This window comes from Pelobates fuscus, chromosome 5, assembly GCF_036172605.1.
Source record: "Pelobates fuscus isolate aPelFus1 chromosome 5, aPelFus1.pri, whole genome shotgun sequence".
NCBI classification, from domain to species: domain Eukaryota; kingdom Metazoa; phylum Chordata; class Amphibia; order Anura; family Pelobatidae; genus Pelobates; species Pelobates fuscus.
In genome coordinates this window covers 308,249,946-308,271,666 of record NC_086321.1, presented here as the reverse complement: position 1 = coordinate 308,271,666, position 21,721 = coordinate 308,249,946, and the positions used below count along the sequence as shown (strand labels likewise).

At 43.5% G+C, this 21,721-nt stretch overlaps 1 protein-coding gene across 2 annotated transcripts in view; it reads left to right on the top strand.

Moving 5' to 3' along the window:
* The window catches only part of PIGG (phosphatidylinositol glycan anchor biosynthesis class G (EMM blood group)), a 556,446-nt gene that overhangs the window by 190,726 nt on the left and 343,999 nt on the right, over positions 1 to 21,721 (top strand). For both annotated transcript variants that reach the window (XM_063455507.1, XM_063455506.1), the window contains 2 exons: positions 7,266 to 7,478; positions 13,875 to 14,092. In XM_063455507.1, the coding sequence (XP_063311577.1) occupies positions 7,266 to 7,478; positions 13,875 to 14,092 (431 nt within the window). The remainder of the gene's footprint in view (positions 1 to 7,265; positions 7,479 to 13,874; positions 14,093 to 21,721) is intronic.

Genomic DNA, 21,721 nt, shown 5'->3' with positions numbered 1-21,721 from the left:
AGAAACACAGGTCCACAATACCCCCTAAAATTTTGGCACCAACTGGCTGCCTTTTTCAAGGGTGTTTAAATAACACATTATTGCTGGTTTATGTTTATGCTTTTATATTGTCTCACTATATTGTCTTGTTGTGTGCAATTCATGCCCGTCATTGGTTCATTACAATTTGTATAAATCTATACTGGTGGTTCTAGTGTGCATTCTCTTTTTTGGAATTAGTTATGTTTATTTGGTACTTGAGGGAGTACCTGTGAGGAATAGCACCTAGTGAGGTATTCTGGTATTGTTATCTCTCCACACAATATTATTGTATCACTATTTATGTTGTATTGTCATTTTCCCAATTAGACAGCACTGCAGAATGTGTTGGCACGTTGTAAATGCTTGTTATCAATAAACAAATGATATAGGTGCCTATTGTCACGGTTTACCTTATTTAGAGTCCAAAGTGCAGAGATGTTTGCACACCCTTGCAAATAAACACAGCCCACAGTAACCAGATAAGGCGCTACATGGGCTGTGAAACTGTGCCTGGAGACTTAGGCATGAACAGTAACCAGGTACGTGGAAACAGACAAGGACAAATCCAGAAGAGTAGTCAGGCACGGTTCCAAAAGTCAGGGCAGGCAGCGAACAGGCAATAACAAATAATCCAAACAGAAAGGGTCACAAGCAAAGTCAGTCTTAGGAAACTGGATACAAGAAACAACAAACTGACAATGTTTTCAGGGAGGAGCAGTGTTTTATGCCCAGCTAATAAGTGAACTGCCTCAGGTGAACTTAGATGGACAGGTAGGAGCCACTGGTGATGTCCAGCCCCCTAGTGCTGCAGGCAAGTACAGGAAAACAAGGTTAGAACCAAAGTTTAGAAGTGGCTCAGAGGCAGGATGCAGAAGGCCCCAGGTTCAAATCCCCTGTTGGACACTTCTGGGGCGACCATGCCTGGCTGTCTGGATGGCACGGTGAGAACCGTGACAGTACCCCCCCTTAAGGAACATGAACAGGTTCTTCGTAGAGTTAGTATTTCTCACTGTCGAAGTCCCCATCCTTAGAATAACATCCCTCAATATCAGAGTCCCCAGAGGTTCCTTCACAGTAAGGAGCCCCATAGTACCAGCTTTTGGTACCGCTGGAGAGTAGTCATGGTCTTTGAGATGCAGTTGCTAAATATTTTGATTCCAAAAGGCACATCCTCTTTTCTCCTTAGGTACATCAACAGAAATAGAGTGCACGGCCTGCAACACCTTTTCAAACGTTTCCAGATCTTTTATGCAGACTTTCGTACCATTAGAGGCACAGGTAGATCTTTGAGCAGGCAAGAAGTGGTGATGGTACCGGTTTTAACATGAGTGTTTTCAGGAGGAGGTGCAGACATCTCTGGAACAAGAGATGGAGAATTTCTCAGGGAGGCCAAGAACGGACTGGCATGTCTGCGTCTTTGAGGTTTTACAGGCTGGCATGCAGAGCTCATAGGACAAAGAAAGGTGGTAGCCAATCGGAGAGCTGGAGGCCTACGTGGGCGAACAGGGCAATAAGAGATGAAGTGACTCCTTTCTCCACAGTACAAACAAAGGCCATGGTTTCTCCTCTGGTCTCTGTAAGAAAATTAAATAGTTAACTTTTCTTATTCATATGTATTTTATGCTTAGATAAGGTTTAGTAAAAAATGGGTCGCAAGAGAATACTGAGAACGGGCAGCAACTGAAATAGCCTGCCCTTCGGTCGGTCACCGCTCAGTTCTCAAGCTGTTTTTTGCTCATCTTGTGCCATTACAGAGAGAACTTCTCTGAAACATATCAGACTGGTCCCACCCATACGGGCAGTCCAGATCCGAAATGCCAGCAAGTTCCCTCTGCACGAGAGACACAGCAACCCCAGACGATCGTTTCAGCCTTGTAAGGCATCATCAGTGAGGCATAGCTGATATCTCCCTAGGCACCGTGAGCAAGGGGTCCACGTCTGGATTATCCCTTAAACTTGTGGAGAGTAAAAAATGGGTCGCAAGAGAATACTGAGAACGGGCAGCAACTGAAATAGGCTGCCCTTCGGTCGGTCACCGCTCAGTTCTCAAGCTGTTTTTTGCTCATCTTGTGCCATTACAGAGAGAACTTCTCTGAAACATATCAGACTGGTCCCACCCATACGGGCAGTCCAGATCCGAAATGCCAGCAAGTTCCCTCTGCACGAGAGACACAGCAACCCCAGACGATCGTTTCAGCCTTGTAAGGCATCATCAGTGAGGCATAGCTGATATCTCCCTAGGCACCGTGAGCAAGGGGTCCACGTCTGGATTATCCCTTAAACTTGTGGAGAGTAAAAAATGGGTCGCAAGAGAATACTGAGAACGGGCAGCAACTGAAATAGCCTGCCCTTCGGTCGGTCACCGCTCGGTTCTCAAGCTGTTTTTTGCTCATCTTGTGCCATTACAGAGAGAACTTCTCTGAAACATATCAGACTGGTCCCACCCATACGGGCAGTCCAGATCCGAAATGCCAGCAAGTTCCCTCTGCACGAGAGACACAGCAACCCCAGACGATCGTTTCAGCCTTGTAAGGCATCATCAGTGAGGCATAGCTGATATCTCCCTAGGCACCGTGAGCAAGGGGTCCACGTCTGGATTATCCCTTAAACTTGTGGAGAGTAAAAAATGGGTCGCAAGAGAATACTGAGAACGGGCAGCAACTGAAATAGCCTGCCCTTCGGTCGGTCACCGCTCAGTTCTCAAGCTGTTTTTTGCTCATCTTGTGCCATTACAGAGAGAACTTCTCTGAAACATATCAGACTGGTCCCACCCATACGGGCAGTCCAGATCCGAAATGCCAGCAAGTTCCCTCTGCACGAGAGACACAGCAACCCCAGACGATCGTTTCAGCCTTGTAACGCATCATCAGTGAGGCATAGCTGATATCTCCCTAGGCACCGTGAGCAAGGGGTCCACGTCTGGATTATCCCATAAACTTGTGGAGAGTAAAAAAATGGGTCGCAAGAGAATACTGAGAACGGGCAGCAACTGAAATAGCCTGCCCTTCGGTCGGTCACCGCTCGGTTCTCAAGCTGTTTTTTGCTCATCTTGTGCCATTACAGAGAGAACTTCTCTGAAACATATCAGACTGGTCCCACCCATACGGGCAGTCCAGATCCGAAATGCCAGCAAGTTCCCTCTGCACGAGAGACACAGCAACCCCAGACGATCGTTTCAGCCTTGTAAGGCATCATCAGTGAGGCATAGCTGATATCTCCCTAGGCACCGTGAGCAAGGGGTCCACGTCTGGATTATCCCTTAAACTTGTGGAGAGTAAAAAATGGGTCGCAAGAGAATACTGAGAACGGGCAGCAACCGAAATAGCCTGCCCTTCGGTCGGTCACCGCTCGGTTCTCAAGCTGTTTTTTGCTCATCTTGTGCCATTACAGAGAGAACTTCTCTGAAACATATCAGACTGGTCCCACCCATACGGGCAGTCCAGATCCGAAATGCCAGCAAGTTCCCTCTGCACGAGAGACACAGCAACCCCAGACGATCGTTTCAGCCTTGTAAGGCATCATCAGTGAGGCATAGCTGATATCTCCCTAGGCACCGTGAGCAAGGGGTCCACGTCTGGATTATCCCTTAAACTTGTGGAGAGTAAAAAATGGGTCGCAAGAGAATACTGAGAACGGGCAGCAACTGAAATAGCCTGCCCTTCGGTCGGTCACCGCTCAGTTCTCAAGCTGTTTTTTGCTCATCTTGTGCCATTACAGAGAGAACTTCTCTGAAACATATCAGACTGGTCCCACCCATACGGGCAGTCCAGATCCGAAATGCCAGCAAGTTCCCTCTGCACGAGAGACACAGCAACCCCAGACGATCGTTTCAGCCTTGTAAGGCATCATCAGTGAGGCATAGCTGATATCTCCCTAGGCACCGTGAGCAAGGGGTCCATGTCTGGATTATCCCTTAAACTTGTGGAGAGTAAAAAATGGGTCGCAAGAGAATACTGAGAACGGGCAGCAACTGAAATAGCCTGCCCTTCGGTCGGTCACCGCTCAGTTCTCAAGCTGTTTTTTGCTCATCTTGTGCCATTACAGAGAGAACTTCTCTGAAACATATCAGACTGGTCCCACCCATACGGGCAGTCCAGATCCGAAATGCCAGCAAGTTCCCTCTGCACGAGAGACACAGCAACCCCAGACGATCGTTTCAGCCTTGTAAGGCATCATCAGTGAAGCATAGCTGATATCTCCCTAGGCACCGTGAGCAAGGGGTCCACGTCTGGATTATCCCTTAAACTTGTGGAGAGTAAAAAATGGGTCGCAAGAGAATACTGAGAACGGGCAGCAACTGAAATAGCCTGCCCTTCGGTCGGTCACCGCTCAGTTCTCAAGCTGTTTTTTGCTCATCTTGTGCCATTACAGAGAGAACTTCTCTGAAACATATCAGACTGGTCCCACCCTTTCGGATCTGGACTTCCCGTATGGGTGGGACCAGTCTGATATGCTTCAGATATGTTCTCTCTGTAATGGCACAAGATGAGCTAAAACCAGCTTGAGTTCTGAGCGGTGACCCACCGAAATGCAGGCTATTCCAGCTGCTGTCCGTTCTCAGAATACTCTTGCGACCCGTTTTTTCTCTCCATAAGTTTAAAGGGTAATCCAGACGTGGACCCCTTGCTCACGGTGCCTAGAGAGATATCAGCTATGCCTCACTGATGATGCCTTACAAGGCTGAAACGATCGTCTGGGGTTGCTGTATCTCTCGTGCAGAGAGAACTTGCTGGCATTTCGGATCTGGACTGCCCGTATGGGTGGGACCAGTCTGATATGCTTCAGATATGTTCTCTCTGTAATGGCACAAGATGAGCAAAAAACAGCTTGAGTTCTGAGCGGGGACCCACCGAAGGGCAGGCTATTTCAGCTGCTGTCCGTTCTCAGAATACTCTTGCGACCCATTTTTTCTCTTTAGAAAAGGTTTATAATCATTATTGCTGACTGAAAGGATATGAAACAGTTAAAACTCTTTTTACTTATTATGCTTCAAAATAATGTATGACATAATTATGCTAACTGTGGCAAGACTTAAACAATAGGGTCTTCCTTCTAGAGGATGTGCGACATTGCTAATTATGCTGACTGTGGCAGACTTATACAATTTAAGTTCTTCCTTCTAGAGGATGTGCAACATTGCTAAATCTCAGGATGTCTTGCCCATTCCGATTTCAGGATATTCTTTCCCAGACTTTATTCAAATTCTTATCTTTCTATTGTCAGTCTAGTATGTACTACAAGGAAGCAATAAATCTTACTGTCTGTATGGCATATCTCATGGCTCATGTAACAAACTGTATAAATGCTAGCTTCAAAGTAATACAGATCGAGAAATCTTGTCAAAGCATCTTGTTGGTGTCCGTGTCTTATTGCTGACAATGATTCTCCATCAACGTTGATTATGGTGACCGAGGGATCGAGAACCGAGGGGAGTTGAGTCCATTACAGCATTAACCCTTTCAGTCTTTCTTAATGAGTCACTTTGAGCTCGACTATTTCCATAGGTTCCTCAGAGTCAAGGGGAACATAGGATACCTCTGGAGTCTTCCTAGGAACCGGATCATAAGGAGACAACACAGGGGAGTAGTGTTCTGTTCTCCCTGTTTCTAGGAATCTGGGAGCCTCTGGGACGTGACGCAGGCTTTGGCACAGCGGTCTTACTAGAGGTCTTGCACTGTCAGTCCATAGCAGTCATGAAGGAATCCCAACTGTCAAGGACAGGACTCTTAGCCTGCAACATCTGTTTTTAAAATCATCTTACCATCCAGATGTAGGTTTCACCCATCTGACAGGTTTGGGTCAAACTGAAATCCAGACCAAGTTCAGGTTCATTTGATATTTTGTAAAATATTGTTACATGTTAAAGGAATACTGTGTCCCTGTGTCTTGTGTACTGTAGATAATATCAAACACACCACACTAGATGAAAATCAGTCATTGATGCACATATTGTATATTGGTTAGTTCCTTGACATGCCATAGTTGATTAAATGATTTCTAATGTCACCTATGGCATCCTCAGTAGTAAGATCACGAATGTCATCATCCTACAGATCAGATAAACCATATTTTATTAAAGTATAGCACTCCTGTTACCTCATCCTTACAGCAGCCGCTAGACCCCTTTGTAAAGGGAAAACTCTAAGCACCAGAATCAATACAGATGAATGCAATAACTGTAACTGTCACTGCAGTCTCCGCAATGGAAACAGGGCTTCCTAGGGATACCTTTAGTGGCCTTCTCTCATACAGCCACTAGAGGTTCTTCCTGTTGTGGCCCTGCAATCAACTTAAGTTCAGTATCTTCACCCTCCTCCTAGAGATGCTTTGAGATACCTTTCTCACAATAGTATCTATCTATCTATCTATCTATCTATCTATCTATCTATCTATCTATCTATCCTCCCCCACTTTCCACATACACAGAGGCGTCCTCACTCTCTCCTCTTTCCTTTAGTCCTTTTCTAATATTTTCACCCTGTATTTCATATGCACTTTTTTTTTTTTTTTTTTAATTTTTCACACAGCATTTTCAACCTTTCTCATACACAGCCAGGGGTGCCATGGTGCCTTTCCACAATAGGCAAATAGTTTGAAATCTTACTTTGGGTTAGCCAGGTCCTCATCATTGCTTCCCTTATAGTTAGAAGCTTGTGCACTGAGGTAAGCCCTGCCATGCAGGACCGGCTTATTGGATAAGTCTTTTAGCTGAATGCACTTAGCCTATGTACTGCCCTGTACTGCTTGGCTTTCTCTATGCGGAAGCTTCTGACTACAGAGGAGGTGATGACTGGCAACTCTTGGTAAGTATACAAGACATTCTCAAATGTCTCGACTTACTCTGAGAGGACACCAGGGCATATCGGGCACTATAACCACTACACTGGGCTGCAGAGATTACATGTCACTGTGTTTTGGAACGACAAGCAATTGTAATTTATGCTGCCATGGTGTTGTTATTATGAAAAGTTTTATGACCTCACAAAATTTAATTGGGTTGTTGCCTTTTAATTTGCTAATTTTATTTTCTTCCCAAAAATGTGTTTGTGTCCACAGTAATTCCCCCATCCCCCTTTTTTTTCCCTGACCTTATGTTTAATTTTTCTCTGGAGTTTTAATTTTTTATTTTCTCTAAAGTGCGCTCACATTTCTTGGTGCTTAAAACACTCTAAAATATTACATATTATTATATTGCCTATTCAATATACTTGGCTTATTCAACATTTTTTCTTCTTCACTTTCAGACTCTGGTAAAGTGCCAGAGACTTTACAGCAAACTGATCTGACTCCAACCTTGGCAATCAGTCTTGGCCTTCCAATCCCAAGAAACAACCTTGGTATGCTGATACATCCAGTTGTTGAGCATGAGCTGATGAGACAGCAACTGCGCTTTTTTCATTTAAATGGATACCAGCTAAGCACGCTACTGAGAGAAAATTTAAAATCTTCGGAAAATGGTTAGTCCTTAAAACATACTGATTCTGCAAAACCAGGATCCTGGGTGCAACTAAGCTAGCTACCAGCACCAGGTCCCAAGCAGTAGGTATAAGAGAGAAAGGTCCAGGCACTCCAAGGTATCATAAAGGGCAAAATGTAATGAAACCCAAAAATCAGCAATCAGAAACAGCAAAACTTAATGAAACCCAAAATTCAGCCATCAAAAAGGGCAACATTTTATAAACCCAAAAACCAGCTGAGTGTCTGAACCTTTTTTTCTTGTACTTACATACTGAGATAAAACAGCATACCTCCCAACTTTTCAAATGGTTAAAGAGGGTTGCACTTTAATTTTAGGAGTGAGAGTGGGGATGTTTCCAAGTTCTGGGTTGTTGTTCTGAGTAATTTTATGTTATTTACTAATAACAATTTACACAACTAAAATGTAATTTAGAACAAGAACAATATATTTTATTTACACATACTACTTTTATAAACACATATATTGTAGTTTAAATACATATTGCTGTCAGTATAATCACTGTGGAGCTCTGTTAAACACTCACAGATACTAAGATAGAGCAGCTAGAAAAGTGGGAACATAAGGATAGAGCAACTAGAAAAGTGGAAACACAAGGATAGAAAAGAGGGGCAGAAGGATTTAGTCCCAAAACAGACACAGTCACACCTAAATAGGGACACTTACAATGTATGCACCAGCGTTCTGGAGATAGGTATAAACCATTTCTATTCTGACTAACAATTGCAAATGGTTGCACTCTACTTTGAAAATATTTGCTTTATTTTCTTTCTTTCCAGCCATTTATAAAATTGAAGGGCACTCATAGTAAATGCATCAAGTAAAAAGAAGGCTATGTTTAAAAAAAAATCAAAAAAAATCAGCACTTTATGTACACATTTCCAATGCAAGGGCCATTTCATGAACTGAATATAAATAAAAAGTACTTATAAATTTAAAGGAATTGCTTTGCTTTATATGAGAGATTCTGGAATATGTATTTCCACATGTAGCATATGTGTGCATATACTTTTCATTGAAAGCAGCATTATGGATTGCTTGAGAGATTTCAGGCATGTCCTGCTTTAAAGGAACGCTATAGTCACCTAAATTACTTTAGCTAAATAAAGCAGTTTTAGTGTATAGATCATTCCCCTGCAATTTCACTGCTAAATTCACTGTCATTTAGGAGTTAAATCACTTTGCTTCTGTTTATGCAGCCCTAGCCACACCTCCCCTGGCTATGATTGACAGAGCCTGCATGAAAAAAAAAAACTGGTTTCACTTTAAAACAGATGTAATTTACCTTAAATAATTGTATCTCAATCTCTAAATTGAACTTTAATCACATACAGGAGGCTCTTGCAGGGTCTAGAAAGCTATTAACATAGCACGGGATAAGAAAATCTTAATTGAACAGAACTTGCAATAAAGAAAGCCTAAATAGGGCTCTCTTTACAGGAAGTGTTTATGGAAGGCTGTGCAAGTCACATGCAGGGAGGTGTGACTAGGGTTCATAAACAAAGGGATTTAACTCCTAAATGGCAGAGGATTGAGCAGTGAGGCTGCAGGGGCATGTTCTATACACCAAAACTGCTTCATTAAGCTAAAGTTGTTCAGGTGACTATAGTGTCCCTTTAACCCCTTAAGGACACATGACGTGTGTGACACGTCATGATTCCCTTTTATTCCAGAAGTTTGGTCCTTAAGGGGTTAAACAAAAAGTCATACTTATGTGAAAACCTGCAAAATGTGCAACCATCAAAAATGTATATTGTGGATTGTCTCTTTTAATCCCACGTTGAAAGATGCAATTGGCTTTATTTCACACACTGTTAACTTGGTCATTATTATTATTATTATTATTTTTAAACACTGCCTTTTCTCAGCAATTGCAGTGTTAACACTTGAGAGACTGTAGGGACTGTATTTATGCACCAGAACAGTACATTAATGGATATCTGCAAGCACCATGACCAATTTATTATTTCGTAGTGTTTGAAATGATGCACATACTAAGATGTTTAGGCTAGCTGCTGGAGATGTTACTCCATTCCATCCATCCTAACTCAGCCCAGAGCAAGAACTAATGTAATTTATATGGATATCTATTGCACAGATTTTCATTAACCTATTAATAACCCATTCTTTGACAGGCTATACAAATTCTGGCCCCTTACTCTTGTAACCAAATTTTCCCTAAATTATATCTTAGACCAAAACATTTGTATTGAAGAATCCCTTATGAAATTGAAAGTTAGACTGCTTTTCAAACAACATATTCCATCGAAGCACTCGCAATATTGTATCAAAGTCTTTAAATTATGTAAATCCACTAAATACAAAGTTTAAAACAGTGGAGCGCTTATGTGGTAACCCAGTATTATATTGTGCATAAAAAAAAGGTAATATTCAAGCACTTAACTGGGATTTTTTCTAGTGATATATTGGTGTCTTCTGTGCCTTTAAAATATAAAATTGCATATAGTGTAATAATGTTATTTTTATAAGCAAAGGAAAAAGTGGAAAAACTCACATATTCCAGAGCTAATATAACCTAGCTCTGGTATGGATTGCTTTTAGGTCCGTTTCTAGGCGACCTCCCCCTCTTTATTTCAGTACTGGCGTAGATCCAATGTTACCTCTCAAATAGAAACAGTATATAGTGAAGGTCCACCAGACCTGGATTACAATTCTTTTATAAGTGAAAATATACTCACAAATGTAGAGCCTGTAACCTGGCTCAGTAAATCAGCTTAGTGTAGTTTGGGACTACACACCCATCTGTATAGATGCCGGATACTTAAATTCGGTAAAAAAGTATTATTTTATTTTTTCAAGATAGAAATAAAATTAAGTATAAAAAATACAATACCAAATCTATTAAAAAAGTCTATTCAAATAAAGAAACGCGTTTCACCGTTCAGTTTCGGCTTCCTCAGTCTTCTAATTCTGACTTCCTTGGTCTCCGTTTTTAAATGCTTCCTCCTCTTGTTCTCTATCAGCTGTTTCTCGTTCAATCTTCTTTTCGCGCTGTATTTGCGGTTCACGCCTCGGTTTCGATATGTGTGCGTCATTACGTCAACGTCATTACGTCAACATAAGAGTTCGTTTGCGGAAGGGCGTATTATAACGTTCCTCTCTCCCTTCTTCTTGTCTGCGTTTCATTTTGCGTTTCACCAATTGGGGGTTCATTTCACAGATAAAGAGGGAATTTATATTAAATCAATTTATTGTATTAAACATCTCTTTAGTGTATGGGAATATGTTTCTTATAGAATGTGTATAAGGAAGGGAGATAAATCCTATTGCCTCTATTATATATATATATACCACATTATCTTTTTCTTGCAAATGATCTTTTACATAAATTCAACATATTTGACCCTGTGACCAAAAACAACAAAAGAACTGAAAATGTATACGTGGGGGTACAATGTGTAATAAAAGTAATAATACTTTACTGCACTTACGCATATAAAGTTTGACATTTCCAGTGAAATTGGAATTGAATTGTGTGTAAAAAAACGAAAGAAAATATAGCTTCTAAATGATAAATTGGGTAAACCAAACAACTCAACAACCAGCTAGAATACCCCATGTTCAGAGAAATAATGCCTTCAGTACGATGATGACGTGGAATGTTGTGGTTGAGAGTCAACATGGTGTGCTCGAGCTATGTTGAACTAGAAGAGGCGGCTGATCGTTTCAGGGGCACATGACCCGAAGTCTTGGCGTACTCACGCGACTTCCCTTGGCAAATATTTAAGAATTTGAAGGCCTTAACCTCCCTGAATCCTTCAGCGCTACAGACTGGGGTGGCTTGTGCAGTCCGAGTCTTAGAGGAACAAAGTTTTCTGGCACTACAGGCTGGTTCACCTTTGAGACGTGGAGGAGTAGGGGTCCTGCGTTGGAGGTTGCAGCAGACTGTATTTGGCCTGGTTGTGACATCTGATTGCGGGTGAACTGAAAATCATACAGCAAAATCCAGGCATAGCTGTTTGTTTGATATCAGCCAATTCCTGATAAGTGACTTAAAGCGACAAATACTTCTTCTCAAGCCTCATTTTATCTCTCTTAAGTTGTATGTACAGCGCTACGGAATTTGTTGGCGCTATATAAATAATAAAATAATATGTCCCTGATCTAAGACATATATATATATATATATATATATATATATATATATATATATATATATATATATATATATATACAAAAGATGATGGGAGCTCTCCTTTGGATATTGCCCGGTGCTCAGCTGCACAAATGTATACCGTTCAAAGAAATGCCAGCACTCAGGGACTTTAAATATAAAAAAAATTTGAAAAAAACTTTTATTCCAGAGATCGACGTTTCAGTCCACCACTGTGGACTTTCATCAGGACATAAAATACATAATAAAATATGCAGCTTACATAAGGGAAAAGCTAACTTACCAAACTTCCTTCACCTGTGTGCCGGCGTGGTCTGCTACCCATTGCGCATGCGTGTCAAATCGCCTTACCCCTTCCGGTATGGAAGTGCTGACTATCCATCACCATGGTGATCAAAATAAACAAATCGCGAAAAACGGCGATCTGTATGTATATACTTCTGTGGGCTGTGTCAAATGTGAACTGCTAAGCTCGATCTAAGTGTCGAGCTGACATATGAGATCTCTAATGAGTCTGTTATGGATCTAATGGATAGATAAAAAAATAAATCGCTACTCGAGTGTGTATAGGGTAACTAGATATAGGAATAGTGCCTTACATAAAGGTCTATTGTATGGATCTCTATAAAAATACCCATCACAGTATGTGTGAAAAAGTGTTAGTAAGGTAAAGAGTACTTTACCTGAGAAATAATACAGAAAAAAGTGCCAGTGCTCCAAAACACAAAAACGTGCAGTGATGTGTTGATCTCTTAAAGTGACAAGTGCATACATTCCTAAAACATTGCCTACAAATAAACACAAAGCAGGGATATTGGAAGGGGAGACACTTTGCTAATTAAGGGTGATCATTGTGATCACATAGGCCTGGAGGGCCAGGACTGTTAGGGTCTCTGGCAGTCCCCCTGGACTGGGATCGCCGCTGATTGCCTGTCGTTTAGAGCCACCCTTTCAAGGACAGCATTGTATGCCCACTGTCCTTAAGGAGTTAAATAAATGTAACCCCTGAGGGTTAAAAAAAAAAAAAAAAATCAGATCAGTAAAATAAAAAAAAATACAAAAAAAAAAACCAAAGGGGAGGGGTTATATTTTATTGTTAAAGGACCACTCTAGGCACCCAGACCACTTCAGCTTAATGAAGTGGTCTGGGTGCCAGGTCCTTCTAGGGTTAACCCATTTTTTCATAAACATAGCAGTTTCAGAGAAACTGCTATGTTTGTGAATGGGTTAAGCCTTCCCCCTAATCCTCTAGTGGCTGTCTCATTGACAGCTGCTAGAGGCGCTTGCGTGATTCTCACTGTGATTTTCACATGCATTATGAATGCTTTCCTATGTGACCGGCTGAATGCGCGCGCAGCTCTTGCCGCGCGTGCGCATTCAGCCGACGGGGAGGAGAAGAGGAGGATCGGAGGAGAAGAGTTCTCCGCCCACCGCTGGAAAAAGGTAAGTTTTAACCCCTTACCCCTTTCCAGAGCCGGGCGGGAGGGGGTCCCTGAGGGTGGGGGCACCCTCAGGGCACTCTAGTGCCAGGAAAACGAGTATGTTTTCCTGGCACTAGAGTGGTCCTTTAAGAGGTGAGAGGGTTGGGGTTTTTAACAACAGGTTTTAATTTACACAGAGATGCAAATCATCACGGATCTGTCTCCCTGTACTTCACAACTTACACAGAGGTGCAGGGAGGCAGATCAGGTTTCACTGCAGCACGTGTGCTTGCTCTCACTGCAGGTCAGAGCAATCACATAGGCTTGGATTGTGTGAATGCCTCCTGCCTGTCTGCCTCAGACACCTATGGAGATACCAGGAGCATTAACCCTATGATTGCAGAGGGAGTCTCTATGCTGAAAAAAGTTAAGTAAAACATCTACTTGGATGCCAAAGGGCAGGGGGTGTAGGACCACCAGACCTGGGGATAGGAATCCTAAAGCATTAGGGATACACATTTTTAGCTTTAGTTTAAGTATTAGAAATGTAATATTATAATTATGACAAGTTGACAACTCAAAACTGGCATTGCAAAAACTGTTGATATTGCCTAGCTCAACATCGTAGCCCACTTATTTTGGCATGTCTGAATGTGTTTCTTCAAATCTTTTTACATAGACCACTTACATCCGAGCTGAAGATTTACGTGAATGAGCTTTGAATGTCTAAAATTAAATTTAAATATCTGGAAAAAGGATTAGATCAAAACTACTGCACTTGTTATATGCATATTGTATTTCCTTTTCCCTTTTCTTCTAGATGTTGGAGTTGAACAGTTTAAGAAGGCTGAAAAGTCTCATGAGAATTGGCTTAAACTTTACATGGAAGGAAATGCCTCAGAGATTCTCAAAAATCTTGGCAATAAAGTTCTGAAGCAATATTTAGATGCACTGATGAAGTTAAGCTCTTCTCTCAGCAAACAAGTTGCAGAGTATGATATGTATTCCATGGCTGTCGGAGCAATAATTTCTCTAGAGGTACAAATTGCTTTACTCTTCTATCAGTTACTTATATGTAAATAAAATACAGAATGTATGAACAATGTTGCAGCAAAGAATTATGTACAGATATTACTCATCAGCATTGTCAGCATGGTCCTCCCTAGCCACCAAGCCTTCTCTGATGCAGTGTGACAGGCATCCAGCTTCTGCAGAAGCCAGATGCTGATATTAATGGTCATTTATTGGCTGAAAGCGTCAGCTGAGCACTTTCAGCCACTGTGCAACAAATATGCACAGAACTGGCATTAGCCAGCCTGGAACTATTAATGCTGGCATACTACTGACACGTCTGGAGATGGAGTTACACCTCTGCACATCCTGAGATGTTTCATTTTTAAATGCTGCACATACAGACTCCAAGCACCATGACCACTTCAAATACTAGAGTGGTCATGGTGCTTGAAAAAGCCCTTTAAGATAAGCTATTCATTCTGTGTACATACACCGATCAGCCACAAAATTAAAATCACCAGCCTAATATTGTGTAGGCACCCCTTGACCTGCCTAAACAGCTCTGATATGTCAAGGCATGGACTCCATAAGACATCTGAACATGTCCTATGATAGATATTATCACCAGATCTCTTTAGTGCTGCACGTTGCAAGGTGGTACCTTCATCAGATTTGTTGTTCCAGCACATCTCACAGATGCTCAATTGGATTGAGATCTGGACAATTTGGAGGCCAAGGCAACAACTTGAATTCTTTGTCATGTTCCTTAAAGCATTTCTGAACCATTTTTGCAGTGTGGCAGTTTGCATTATCCTGCTGAAAGAGGTCCTGCCATCAGGGAGCTCCATTGCCATGCATATAGTCTACGACAGTCTCTAGGTAAGTGTCAAAGTAACATCCACATGAATGCCAGGACCCAAGGTTTCCCAGCAGAATATTGCCCAGAGCATAACATTGCCTCCACCGGTCTGCCATCTTTCCATTTATTTATTTATTACTGCTCTTTATAAAGCACCAACAGATTATGCAGCGCTGTACAATTAGTGGAGAAACGTACAATATACTCAGACAAATACAAGAGGTAGAGAGAGCCCTGCCCGTAAGCTGATATGTAGCCATTGGAGCTATTTTATACAAAGTGCTTGGCTAGATGGCCCGTGAGCTTACGATCTAAAGCAGCGGTTCCCAAAGTGTGGGTCGCGACCCACTGGTGGGTCGCAGGGCGATTCCCAGTGGGTCGCGCTGACCCACACATCCAGGGCCGCCGGCTAGTCAGGCAGACTGACACCAGGATGCCGCCGGGCTGCCTCCAATCAGTCTGCCCAGCAGCTCCGGTCTGCAGCTCCGCCGGGTGCAGAGCTGCAGACCGTGTGATAGAAGTCTCGCGAGCTCCCAGAGCGTTACCATGGCAACACTCTGGGAGCTCGCGAGGCTTTTATTACACGGCCTGCAGCTCAGCACCCGGCGGAGCTCAGACCGGAGAGGTAACCCACCGGACCACCAGGGATGTCTAATGAAGGTAGGGCACAGAGCCCAAACAATGCCCCCCACCCTAATGTAACCCCTTCTCTGCCCCCCCCCACCCTAATGTAACCCCTTCTCTGCCCCACCCCAATGTAACCCCTTCTCTGCCTGCCCCCCACCCCAATGTAACCCCTTCTCTGCCCCCCCACCCTAATGTAACCCCTTCTCTGCCCCCCCACCCTAATGTAACCCCTTCTCTGCCCCCCCCACTCCAATGTAACCCCTTCTTTGCCTGCCCCCCCACTCCAATGTAACCCCTTCTCTGCCTGCCCTTCCACTCCAATGTAACCCCTTTTCTGCCTGCCCCCCCACTCCAATGTAACCCCTTCTCTGCCTGCCCCCCCACTCCAATGTAACCCCTTCTCTGCCTGCCCCCCACTCCAATGTAACCCCTTCTCTGCCTGCCCCCCCACTCCAATGTAACCCCTTCTCTGCCTGCCCCCCCACTCCAATGTAACCCCTTCTCTGCCTGCCCCCTCACCCCAATGTAACCCCTTCTCTGCCTACCCTCCCCCCCACTGTAACCCCTTCTCTGCCTGCCCCTCTCCCCCCTGTAACCCCTTCTCAGCCTACCCTCCCCCCAACTGCAACCCCTTCTCTGCCTGCCCCCCTCCCCCCACTGTAACGCCTTCTCTGCCTGCCCTCCCCCTGTAACCCCTTCTCTCCCTGCCCCTCTCCCCACACTGTAACCTTTTCTCCCCCTGCCCCCCCACTGTCGCCTTTTCTTCCCTGCCCCCCCACACTGTAACCCTTTCTCCCCCTGCCTGCCTACTATAACCCTTTCTCCCCCTGCCTGCCCACTGTAACCCTTCCTCCCCCTGCCTGCCCACTGTAACCCTTTCTCCCCCTGCCCGCCCACTGTAACCCTTTCTCACACTGCCCCCCACACTGTTACCAGTACACACACTCCCTCCCACACTGTCACCCTCACCTCCTGTCTCTGCGTGTCCTTTTGTGTCAGTGTGTGTGTGTGTATTTGTGTGTCTGTGTGTATCTGTGTACATGAGTGTCTGTGTATCTGTGTGTGGGAAACTAAGTGTCATTGTGTGTATCGCTTTGTATTTGTGTGTCTGTGTGTGTGTGTATACACTGCACACATACTCCATACAAAAAAACATGCTTACATTGAAACACACATTGTGTATATGTATATTTTATAAACACAATATACACACACTGCATCCACTACACACACGCACACACTGCAATCAAACGCAAACATTACATACAAACACACCCCTGCATTAAAACACTAAAATGATCTACAAACACCCCTTCATTCAAACACCAACACTACACACAAAAAGCACACCTGCATTTAAAGTCCTACACTACATATACAAACCCTGCATTCAGATGCAAACATTACAAACAAGTACACCACTACATTCCAATAGCAACAGTACATACAAATACACTCATACATGCACACATATACTTAATACAAAAAACATGCTTACATTCAAACACTGCTCACAAATATAACCCTGCAATGATGTGCAAATGGTAGATCTCCATCTGGCATATTATTGTTGAAGTTCTCCGACAGATGGAGATCTACCTTTTGGCCACACTTTCACTAGATGGGGGCCCAGAAAACATACTTGCACCACGGTCCTCTCTACATTAGTTCCACCACTAGGATAATCAATGTGAGGTGCCTGGATGAAAGAGCAGGACAACGACATTTCTGATTCTGAGTCTGTGAGTAAGCAGTTGTATGTCTCTAAAACTGATTGCCATGATGTGTAAAGTTTCTGCGTCTAAAACTGCCATGATATATCAAAATTATGCCTCTAAAACTGCCATGTTATGCCAATTTTATGCATCTAAAGCTGATTGCCATGGTGTGCCAATTTTATGCATCTGACTGTTTGCCATGGTGTGCCAATTGAATGCTTCTGAAGCCGATTTGATACCGGAGAAACTGACGGAAGCGAAGCACAGAGAGATGGACACAGGTTTCTACAGGAAGGAAGAGATTCTTTATTGGATCACCGATCGGGACTCAGAGGGACTAGCGTCACCAAAATACCACAAGTTCTGAGCCCCGGACAATTGTGCAGGCTCCTTATATAGGCACATAACTCCTCCCATATTAAGCTCCACCCGCACATTCTCTTGACCAATCATTACAAATAAGAATTAACTTCCTGCTTGACCGCATGGCTTGTCCAACACAATGGAGGAGGGGAATACTACATCCTGTATTCTTGCACATGCTCCGTACACTACTGATCGTATCTTGCCTCGTGCATCCAACTGATCGATACGTCAGCATATGCACGTACACATGCCACGTGGTAATCTCGGCCTACTAAATTTATTTTTACCGAGATTCCACCACATTCCCCCCTTTGATGCCTCTTGATATTTCACAATTACTTGAGGCATCACTTAACCTTGGTTTGCATACACCGCAAGTTACCTTGAACCAGACCAGACTTAACTTATGATGTGAATCTTTAACACTCATCTTCCTGCATTGGTTCTCCCTGATCTAGAGCCTTATATTTATAAATCGCCATTATCTGTGCAGCAGCCTTCCTCTCTGCTATATTTTCTATCAGGCTTTGCACAGACCTAACTACTAAGGGTATAAGACACGGCAGGAGTAGACACAACATTAAAATCAGTAGGACTCCACCTACCACTGCCTTAAGCCCTCCAAACCACTCATACCAGCTACCAAACCAACTACTTGGATTATACCCTTTCCATACCTGAGTAGGCACATGCGCTAGTTTAACCATATGGCTAGTAAGCTCAGCTATTGCTTGCCCTTCGTCATCTATTTGAAGACAGCAATTGCTCAGGTTAAACTTCCCACATACACCTTCCTCTACTGCTAAAAGGTAATCCAAGGCTAATCTATTTTGGTAAACTGCCGTCCTCATCCTGGTATTATGCTTCGCTAGAAGATTGAGCGCTTGTGATGTTTCGTTAGTAATAATCTCAACCACCGCCTGTAATCTTATAATACGGTTGAGCATATAAATAGGGGTTCTATAACCAAAGGTACCATCTTCTGCCCACGTGGCTGGCCCATAATAATCTATGATACGCTGGGGAGGCCATTCATCATCTTCCCAGGCGCCTATCTCTATGGGTCCCCTTTTCTTCCTATGATTCACATCATACACTTTAACACCTAAAGTCTCACCTGTTTCAATCGGTAACAAGAAGAAGGATGGTTTGAGCATACCCAACACACATGCCCCTTCCCAGTCCTGTGGCAACTCCGAATAGGCTTTCTTACCACAGATCCAGTACAAATTTGCTGGGGCTCTCCAGGTAGATGTGATGGATAAATCAAACCACACATCCTTTAAATTGGCGTATCTAGCAAACGGGTTAGGTGGTTCTGAGACATTTGAAGCCGACCACCAAGTTGTATTCTTTGTATCATCATCATAAGCTTTTTGCCCTAGACAAGTTAATTCTCCTACAGAAGTATTATACATTATTCCTTTCCTTGCTATGCAAACATAACCTATGATGGAGGTCTTTAATCTCCACTCAGATTTACCTCTAACACTCATATGATAATCGGCTTGTGTAGATATTAATTGGTCAACTGCCTCAGAACCGGACATTACCTCCTTTGCTTCCCAAGGCCATTGGTCTCCCATGTTAGTACCTCCACACACTTAGCAGTTGGTAACATTAAGACTACCGGCAATACTTTCAGCTAAGTCAATGAACAGGTTTTTAGCATTATGGGGGATCTTATTATCTATGCTCATCTCTTCATAAAAGGAATGGTATACTTGATGAGTTTGGGAGGATACCGTATCAGTCTCTATCCCTATAAACAATACTGTCCCAGGATCTAAACCCGTCCCGTATATTTGAAACCCAAATAAATTGCCATATTTGTCTAAGAACTTATCGGGGTTATTTATAAGTATATGGATGGGATTACATTCCATAGACTTACAATATGGGCTGGTAGGCAACTTAGTCACTATCATGTCTTTGTCTGTCTGTCCCCAAGTCGCCCACCCCACACAAGACCAATATGTGCAAAAGTTATAGTCTTTATTTGGGCATCTAGGACTCACATATTTATTTTTACTACTGGGACACATATATTTATCATTAGACCCATACGTCCTCTCCCATCTAAGATCCCCACATACATTCCACGGCTTCCTACCACTTGATATCGCTTTACACGCATCAAATAGCAGAACACCCGAAGAATGTACGGATTCTAACACCGTCTTATTAATTAGGGTCCCCTGAGGATCTCCATTCCTGAGAGTCAACCAAATTGTACGAGGTTGATACTCCGGACTGAAGCACCTAGGTTCTCCTACTCCTAAATGGCATACACTATAGTCTATATTTAGGTATCTACATCTCGATACATCTCCTTTACACTCGTATTGTGAATGCCAAATTAGGGTTTGGGAAATATGGTTACCTGTTCTTGTAGTCTTAATGCATACCTCACAGCTAGGAGTGTCGGTACCTCTACCTTCCTGAATATAAAAATACACATAAATAAACACTATCATCAACACATCTTTCGCCGTCATCCTCAGTCTTCGTCCGTGCGAAGGCACCTCAGCTTCCAGGATGTAAGGGCTGCAGGGAATGGAGTTCTGCTCGTCTTCACAGGAGTCCCTTCGAGACTTTCCCTGGCTTATACACTATATGTCGGTGAGCGGACAGGCTTTATTATGGCCGTCTAAAACACTCACTTCACCAAATCCCTGTAACAATAAAATTTGTAATCCACAAAAGTTCCTCGTTACTCCGACTGAGTAGTGCGTTTTTTTTTTTTTTAATTCTTTATTTTGTCAGATTTTGAATTGTTTTCAGAGTCATTGGGGTAGGGGTACAGAAGAAAATAAGGGAATAAGGTTATAATTACATACATCACAGTGCTTGTATACCATGAAAAAGACAGTCTTACATAAGAAACAGGTTAGGTGCTGTCTATCGTTGGTTACATTGTTGGATGCTTGTTAGTACATTTATATTCTGTATGTAACATTCGTTGCTGCTCTGGATCTAGGGGTTAGGGGGGGGGAACAAGATTAGGAAATTAAGGGAAACTGATGCCCCGTTTTTGTTTAAGATTCCTTATTTGTAGAGTTGGGTGTTCGAGGGCAGGGGTACAGGGTAGAAGGGAACAAAAAACAAGAAAAGGGGGGGGGGAGGTTGTAGGGTCCAAGCATTGTAACAGCAAGTGTCGGATCAGCGTACATTTATTACAAGATCTTAATTTCTTAATTTCGTTGCTGAATTAGCTTCTTTCCGAGTTGTTTTGGCCGTGTATGGCCCTTTCAGTCTTCCTGTCAGGATCGTCCTTGGGATAAGAAGTGGTTGTCGTCTCGTGGGGTGGGTACCGCGTCTGTGTAGGTGTGGTAGTTGCGTCGTGAGTGGTCCTGTGATGGGGTGCGGCTGGTGGGTACATCCGTCAGGGTGTGGGTGGGTTGTCCTTGTCTGGGTTGTTTGGGGGGGGGTTCGTCGGCCCGGTGGGGTCAGGTCGTCGGTGGAGAGTAAGTGTTCATTTGCAGGGTCCCGCGGCCCCCCCGGGGAGGGGGTGGAGGGGGTGGGTGGGGGGTGGGTACCCCTCGGTGTGTGTCTCAGGTAGCGTTGGTGGGTTAGTGATTAGGTGAGGGTCGTGGTTCCTGTTCTGCTGGTGTTATTTTGTGGTATATGGTATGTGTTGTCTTACCAGGGTAAAGATGTGTCGGCCATGAGCCAGGGGTCCCATGTTTTGTGGAACTGTTTGGTGTTTTCATGGATTTGGGCGGTGAGCCTGTCCATGTCCATGTGATCTTGGATTTTCCTAAGTATTGTTTGTTGGTTGGGTGTTGTGGTTGTGGACCATACTTCACCAATTGCTCTACGTGTGGCAAGGGCCACTCTTGCTATCAGTTTGTTTTCGGCTCTTGTGAATGTGTCCATTGGTTTGGATAAGAGCATGGTCCATGGGTCTAAGGGGCATGGGTTATGCAGTACTCTGGTGAGGATTGCACCTACAGAGTGCCAGAGGGGTTGGAGTTTTGGGCATGTCCACCAACAATGGAGGAAAGTGCCTGTTTCTCCACATTGCTTCCAGCACTGGTTTGTGGGTAGTCTGTGCATGCTTGCCAGCCTCTGGGGGGTGAG